Consider the following 8,151-nt stretch of genomic DNA (forward strand, 5'->3'; position numbering starts at 1 on the left):
TTAAGTATGTGCATGTTCTATATATAACTTTTGAGAGAAGGGGGATCGTGCTCAAAAACGTTTCACCGAAACCCAACTAAAAATAACTAGGCGACTATATTACATCATCACTGCCTTCCAATCCCCAAGGCAGCAAAACGGCCCCACAGCACACCCTGAGGTTGAAACCCAGGAAACCGTTGCGTTAGAGAATCCGCACCGCCCCTACCGGCCTTAACCGCTCTTCTCCCCTCTAACGTTCCACTAAGCATGCGCGCGCACACACGAGCTAGCTGAAGAGAAAACTGCGTCTTCAAAGGCGAACTTCTCCAAAATCCAGCCCAGCTTTATTTCCCGCCTCCCTCCCCTCGCCCCGCCTCCAACTCTCACTTAACCGACGGACTCCTCCTAGTCCAACCCCTGACCCTGGATTAGTGTACGTCATAGTTCCTCCCGCCCCCTGCAACCTGCTTCCTACAGGTCTGGTAACTTCGCAACAGGTCTCTGATTGGTCAATTGTGAGGAGCCAGGAGAGCGGATGAGGAAATGAGCGTTAGGGGTTGGGCAAAGCTTGGAAACCTCCAGTGGGTTCCACCCCTTCCGGAGAGAGCGCGCGATGAGTGGTTGTTGCTCGTGTCCAATCAACGCCCGGTTATTGGATTCAAATCAAGACCCCTGGGGGGAAGGGAACTCCTAGCAGTTACTTGTAGTTTCCGTCGCTGCTTCTGTTTCCCTGGTGTCTTCCTCGGTGCCTCTGCTTTTCGCCGGCGTAGCTCTTCGGGACTCTGCGCTGCCGTCAGCATGGCCCACAAGCAAATCTACTACTCGGACAAGTATTTTGATGAGCACTACGAGTACCGGTGAGAAGCCCTTGAATGAAGGCTTGCGGGCGGGCGGGGGCGCGTGAAGAGCTGGAGTGAGAGGCTTCCCCTGGCCGTTCCCCCCTCCCCCCCTCTCTCTACGCATCCCCTTTGCCTTCCCTCCTTTGTCTGGAAGTCGCCCGTTAAGAAAGGGCGCCGAGAGCGCACAAAGCCGCCCAGCTCTCGCGTGCTAGGCCTGTGCGGCCGCCTGGAAACGAAGTCCAACGGACGCTCAGGACCTGAGAAGGAATCCTTGTTCGCCCGTGCTAACTTAGGAGAGATGGGGGTGGGGAGGCAGAGCAAAGAGATGTGGACCCCAGGCTTGTGGAGCGTGTTCTCTACTCTGGCTTTGACCCTTTAACCCTTCAATTGGAGAGGAGAAAAGTGGAGTCCTCGCCAGGCCTCTTCATCCCAAGCTAATGAAGTGATTTTTTAATTCTCAATTGCAGCTGCACGGAACGTCATTCCCACTTTACATACCTCTCATATCATAGGACTGTTAAGTTTGGGGCTGCATGACAACTCGGAGGTCATAGAATCCACTCATTTTTCAAACTGGGAAACTGAGACCCAGCGAAGACTAGCTGAATGTCTTATTTTACTTACCAGGATGTAAATTAGGGGCGGGTGGAGGTGGTGGAAAAAGGGTATCTCCAACTCCTGAAGAAGAGTTTGAGTGTTAAAGCCACTTTGGTATTAATACATGTAACCCTGGAGGCAGAAACCTCCTTCAGACATTGCTTTGTGACTCTGGGTTAGGCTCTTAAAACACTTTGAGCCTCAATTTCTTCATTTTTAAAATGTGGGAGTTGGACTCCATTAGTACTAAGTGTCTCAACTCTAAATCTATTTTCCTATTGACATAATTAGCTGTGATAGTAGGTTCTAGTTTATAATTAATTTTTCTTTTCTTTCCCTTCCATCTTCACCCATATCAACTTTTTTCCCCGTTATGTCTAAAGTTTAATAAGGTTTTGTTGATGTTTTGTCTGCATTGGTAGATTTTTTTCTTGTTATCAACTAACATTTTTTAAGATTGCTCGGAAAAACTGTCCCTGAGAGCCAACCTCTTTCGAGGACCTTAGGAATTGAGCTTCCCAAAGGCAACACGTTACATAAATGTTGTGTTTAAGATGTAAGCATAATTTGGATACGAAGTGATTTTTGAGGGGATTGCCAGAGCTGAAGACATTAGGAAAGATTCCATTAAAAGGTGGCTCTGGAAGGAAGCCTTTAAGGAAACTTAAGGATTCTGAGCAGTGGTAAGAAGACTTATCCAAGTAGGAAGGAAAATCATAATCTCTCCTGATCTTCATTTAAAACAAAACAAAACAAAAAAGCCTGCGTCCTATGTTTCATGAGTTACTATTTTAAGCAGCTCAGAACTAACCTGAAAGAATTTAGGGTCATACTTCTACTGAATGAAAGCCTAATACTTCGTGTTTTCACCTCCACACCCAACTCAAATCAATCAATCAATCAACTAGTATTTAAGCCCCTTTAGAGTCATGATTGACACCTTGGCTGGAGAATAGCTACTACTTTTTAAGTCAAACTTTGTAAATCTGTAAGCTTTCCTAAAAAATTGTAGGGAAAAGTAATAAAGAACTGTTAAAAGGTTTAAGTTAAATGCTATGTTCTCATGAATATTGACTTTTATTAACAAGAACTGCTGAGCCTTGAGCTCTTTATATCAGACAGCAATATAATGATTGAAAAAAAGTAATTCATTCAAGAACTCTTACTTATTTTAGGTCCACACTTGTGATTTCCTTGATGTGTAGGGAATAGCCTAACAAGGAAATTTCTACTAATGCACATTAGTGACATTAGTAATTTTTGAGTTTTAGAGAGTTAACTGGGGTAAGTATTTAAATTCAGTATCATTTAGATCTCAAATCTTGTCCACATTGTGCACTGTAGAGTACTATTTTTGTACTGTCAACATTTTAATTTGAATTGTTCACTTGCCTTCAATTGCTAAAGCCACAAATGTCTAGGGAAAGACCTCTTGAAATACTTAATAAAAATTTTTTTAGTTAAATTAACATCAGGAAATTTGAAACTGCCAAAGAGATTCATGACCCAAAATAAAACAGCATTAATTGTTTTAAAAGTTCATTGATGAACTATAAGTTTCTGAATTTGGCATAGCTGTGTATATATAGAGAGAGACATTTGTGAAGTTTTACCACATCTGTTAGTATGTTATAATAAACCCCTAAATTTTTGAGGAAATAGCTAGTGAAATTTAAAGTTATAGCTAATTTTCACCTTGTACTTATTAGTCAGAACTTTTTGTTAAGTACTGGCTATGTCCTAGGTAAAATGACTTTTCCAAGCAAATGAAAATCTTAATACCTGAGAACTGGTAACATAAGCATAAGCATTTATAGTTTTTAGTTAATACTAGAAATAGTTCTGTTCCTTCGTAGGCTCATTAAGTAAATGAGTTAACAAAATTGATTAAGAAACTCGAATGTATTATCAGAGGATTGTAGGTTTTAAATTAAGGTCAGGAAAAGCTTTCTGATTTTAAAGCAACAGAGTGAACAGGAGAGGGAAAAGTATGGCTTGTTTAAAAGTTTAATTGTTCAGGGAAACTTTTTGCTTGTCTCTAATGGTATATTAGAAAAGCTCAGACATTTGAGTCCGATTGTGCCAGGATGATGCTTTTCCAGCTGTATAAATTGTAAAGGCTGATATCACTTAGAATTGAAGTAATGGGGGTTGAAAAATAATCATTAAAGTAAAAGGAAAGTATTTTCTGCTGCTTCCTGCCTTGTTATAGCCCTTCCCATCCCATTAATTCTAAACCTCATTGTCATTCAAACTCTACTCTACCCCTCACTATCATTTCTTATTCTCAACCCCTCCCTCTTTGTAAGCCCTTCTTCCCACCCTTTTCAACTTATGCTCTGGAAAGCCTGCTCCATAAATAACAAACTTTCATTTTAAATCTTCCTTCCCTGCTCCATTGATCTTCTAGTTCTGAGATATGCCTTCCTGTTGATAACAAAGCTTTCCCTGGTCTTACATTCTGGTCTAGCATTCTGTCTATGTCTAACCTCATAATGGTCAAGGTAGGGGAGTTGGAATACTGCTTGTTCTCTGACGCCATTTCAAGGCAATCTTTATACCACCATTATTCAGTAACTTTTATGAGATTTCACAAAATCGTTACTTCACCCTACTCGGTTATTTAAGATGCTGATAGTGCTTTTAATCACACATTGCATGTTTGAGAACTCAGGAAATTCCCTAACTGATCAGTCCTATTGTCATTCCATTTCTTTCTTTCCAACTCCATACGTTGTTTTTACCGTGAATCTAGTTTCTACCTCAATTCTTTTAATAGGCCTTCTCTTCCCCAGAGTCCTCTCTTCCCTTTTCTTCTAACTAATCTTTTAGCTCTCCAGTCTAATAGTCAAGCATCCTGAAAAAATTCTTCAGTGTTAGTCTTCTGGCCATATAAATGATAATGGAACATTAATCTAAATATTAGTCCATGGCTAATAAGCTCTATCATGAGTTGAATTAAATGGATAATCATTTGTTTTAATACAAGTTCATTTTGCACTGTCTTTGTTAATAAGACCAGAAAGTTCTGTTCAACTTTCAGATGATGTCTTTAGATGTAGTCTTAACTTCAATTTGTAGTTTAAAAAAACTGAGGCCCAAAAGAAATGAATTGTCCCAAATCACAAGCTATTTAATGGCAATATAGAATCTACTCCACACTGAATCCCTCTTATCATTATTAATAGATAATCACATTCATAAAAAGCCAATACAAGTAAACCACGTTCCTATTTACAACACCTTCCTTGTACAACGAGGGGGGTAGGAAAAGGAGCAATCAAAATGAATAGTTGCACTGAAGGAGAAAAGATAGAGAGGACTGCTAACTTAAAATCATTCTGTCCCTTGAATTCATATAAACTCTTGCCTTCAATAATCAAGTTACTTGTCAACTCCCAATTCCTTTTCCAAATCCAAAAAAGTCTATAGTTTGAAAAATAACATTCTGCAATGTGTCCTATGCTTTTCCTCAAATAGCTGTCCTCTTTTTGTTGAATCAAATTTAGCTTCAGAATGTCCTTCTGACCATCTAATTTAACTTGCAAATTGGGGGTGGGGTCATCTTAGTTCAATTTTTGCTTAAAGACTTTAGAACCACCCCACTTAGTTCCACTTTTAAATAGCTCCCAAGGCTGAATTTCCTTTTGTAACTTGTCCCTTTTGTTTCGTTTGTTCCCTAGGATCAAATGAAACAAGTTTTAATCCAGGTGACAGTTTTTCAGATATATATATATCAAACACTTACTCTATTTCATTTAGTATTTGAATCTTTTCCTGGTTATTAAACAACCCAATTTTCTAGTTCCTTTAACTGATTTATCATGCCATGATCTTGCACATTTTTGGAAACATAGTAATATCAGCCTCATCAAAATGTAGTCACAAACTTTGATAACCCATATTTGCTCTGACAAGTTCAGCATACAGTTAGAAGCGATCAGTATTGCAGTGCAGGAGTGGACCTGGAGTCAGGAGGACCTGTGTGTTTGGATCCAGCCTCAAGATACTTATACCGGACAAGTCAGTAACAGCACCTACTTCGTAGGGTTGTTTGTGACCAATAAATGAGATCATATTGAGATTATATGTAACAGGCCTATCTAATTCTTAGTACATAATAGGTTCTATATTAATGTTTTATTCCCTTAATGCTTTATGTTATTGATTCGTTTTGAGACTGCCTCAAAAGTGTTTTCTAGCTGTATTTCCCTGAATTACTATTTGTGAAGTTGGTTGGTTGATTGAATTGACATTTAAAAGATTTTAACACATTTGTCCATTTTTAATGTTAGATTCAATCCTGTGTCCCAACATGTCATATTCCTTATAGTTTCTAGGATCTTGATTCTGGCTGGCAAAATATTAGCTATCCCTTCTGAATTCAATATAATCTGTAAGTCTGTTAATGCTTCTAAAAGCCTTTATCCAGGGCATTGATAAAAAAGTATTAGGCGCCATGGGGGCTAAGCACAAACCAAGTTCTTGGGGCATTTTTTGGAGACCTCTTTCCATATTGATATTAGTGACTTTCTTGAGTCTAGCTGTTCAGCCACTTCTTAGGGTGTTAAATTTTACTATCATCTAGCTCATATGTGTTGGTATTTTCATATAACTATAAAATATATACTACTAAGAACTGAAAGGCAACATAGAATAGTGGGAAGATGAATGAATTTGGAATAAGACTTTGATTCAAAACCCAACTTTGCCTTTTTATCATCTGTCTGATCAAACCACTTTCTTTGGGCCTCAGTTTCTGAATATATAAAATGAAAACCTTTCTGGGCTCCCTTTTAATTCTTAAATATAGACTGCTAATAAAGATTATTATAGTCTATCTCAAGGATCCTATGAATTATCAATTAAGTGACTGTGTGAATTAATTGAATTATATTTAAAATACTTGGAATTACTTAGACATATGTTAAACAAGAGACCTGAAGTTTTTGTGTGTGTTTTTGTTTTTCAAACAGGCATGTTATGTTACCTAGAGAACTTTCCAAACAAGTACCAAAAACCCATCTGATGTCTGAAGAAGAGTGGAGGAGACTAGGTGTCCAGCAGAGTCTTGGATGGGTTCATTATATGATTCATGAGCCAGGTATGTTTATCACTAAAATATAAACTTTAAATTTTCTGTTTTGCACTATGCTGGAGCTAGAGTGGGTGTTAAGTATATATGTATTAACTTAGTGTTTATGTTATAAGAGGAAAAAATTTTTAAAAGTTGATATTGGAATTGTGTAATCAAGTCTGAATTTGGTTGTATGTAATCTTCCAGAGTTGTAGGACTTTAGTGAGAATAAGACAAGTATTATATTGGGTAATTTATTTTGAAATATATCTGGATGGGTATTTCATGAAAATTTAGAATAATTATTGAACAGTGATTAACAAAAATCTCTGTAGTATTCTAAATTTGTCAGTGCTTACAAAATATTAGACTTAAAATGTATTAACTTACTGTGTGTTGTGAGCCCTGAATCATAATATATCAAACAAAATGACTAATAGAGGCGAGACCCAGATTTGCTATGTAATCTTTTAAACAACCTGGACACTTCCCATCTCTTAAATTTTCCTACTTCCATATAAAATATAGCTAGCTGGAACAACTTTGGATAAACAGCCTTCTGTGAAAGATTTGAAAGTATTGGCCTTTTTCCTTCTGAGTTACAAGTGGAAGTTGGTAGTTTGGCATAATAGAAGGAAAAAAACCCCACTACATTTGGAGTTTAAAAAAAAAAAAAAAAGTGAATCTGCTTTTATTCTGTATGTTATAGTTTCTCTCTCAAATGAAACGATTAAATGGATTAGATAATCCTTTTAAGTTCACTTCTAGCTCTAAATGCTATAACTAATGAACCATTCCCTACTTAAGGTGAAGAACCAAACTAAATCCATTGTCTAACATAGTTTGAAGATATATTTAATCAGCCTATTGAGTTAGAGGGTTTTTTTTAAAGTTTGCTTTTCTTTCTGTTCACTCCTTTTTCTATTTCACCAATTTTTCCATAATAATAATAATGAAAATTGACCATCTCTTATACTGACAATCTTGTTATATTTTTCCCCCACAGAACCACATATTCTGCTCTTTAGAAGACCTCTTCCAAAAGAACAACAAAAATGAAGTTTATTTGGGGTTTTTGCTTATATTTTTTTTTCAAACTATGTATATGTGTATATATGGTAGTATTCAGTGAATACTTGAAAAAATGTACAAATCATTCATCCATACCTGTGCATGAGCTGTATTCTTCACAGCAACAAAGCTCAGTTAAATGCCACTGCAAGTAGGCTGCTTTACAGATGTTTAAGATACAGTTTTTCTCTAGTCAATTTTCTCTTTAATATAAGTGCCTATTTGACTTCTCCTTGAATTACATTTGTTTAATAAAGTTCTTATGTTACATGTATGTCTGAGTACTTGGTAATTGGGGTAGGTGTTTATGTTCAAATTTTCCATTGTTAATTTATGAATATGATGTACAGTTGTTTTAGAAATTATAATCCAAGGAAATAAACTCTTTAAAAACAATGTAGAAAAGAGTTAAATGAATGTTTAAAATTGCATGGTACTATAGGACTATCATTACTTTAAATAATTACTATCTACTTAAACTGGAAGGTCCTTGCCACATAGGCTGGGTTTTTTTTGAAAGGCAATGAAACAGTCCTCAAGACTTTACTGGCCTATAGTGGGGGGAGTAAGGGTCAAATGATATAG

The 8,151-nt window shown here is 37.0% G+C and overlaps 1 protein-coding gene across 1 annotated transcript; it reads left to right on the top strand.

Annotated features, from left to right (window-relative positions):
• Nucleotides 1-602: 602 nt before the first annotated feature.
• CKS2 (CDC28 protein kinase regulatory subunit 2) lies at nucleotides 603-7,840 on the top strand. The gene is made up of 3 exons (XM_051998268.1): nucleotides 603-839; nucleotides 6,395-6,522; nucleotides 7,502-7,840. Exons 1-3 carry the CDS (start codon nucleotides 781-783, stop codon nucleotides 7,552-7,554), a joined length of 240 nt encoding a protein of 79 aa, XP_051854228.1. The 5' UTR covers nucleotides 603-780; the 3' UTR covers nucleotides 7,555-7,840.
• The last annotated feature ends 311 nt before the right edge of the window (nucleotides 7,841-8,151 follow it).

Source organism: Antechinus flavipes, chromosome 1 (genome assembly GCF_016432865.1).
Source record: "Antechinus flavipes isolate AdamAnt ecotype Samford, QLD, Australia chromosome 1, AdamAnt_v2, whole genome shotgun sequence".
NCBI classification, from domain to species: domain Eukaryota; kingdom Metazoa; phylum Chordata; class Mammalia; order Dasyuromorphia; family Dasyuridae; genus Antechinus; species Antechinus flavipes.

Bases quoted from the DNA above. Each gene is read 5' to 3' on its own strand.
- CKS2 (XM_051998268.1), top strand. From the start codon at position 781: ATGGCCCACAAGCAAATCTACTACTCGGACAAGTATTTTGATGAGCAC. The intron at 840-6,394 runs GTGAGAAGCCCT...TTTTTCAAACAG, and splicing joins GATGAGCACTACGAGTACCG to GCATGTTATGTTACCTAGAG. The intron at 6,523-7,501 runs GTATGTTTATCA...TTTCCCCCACAG, and splicing joins TTATATGATTCATGAGCCAG to AACCACATATTCTGCTCTTT.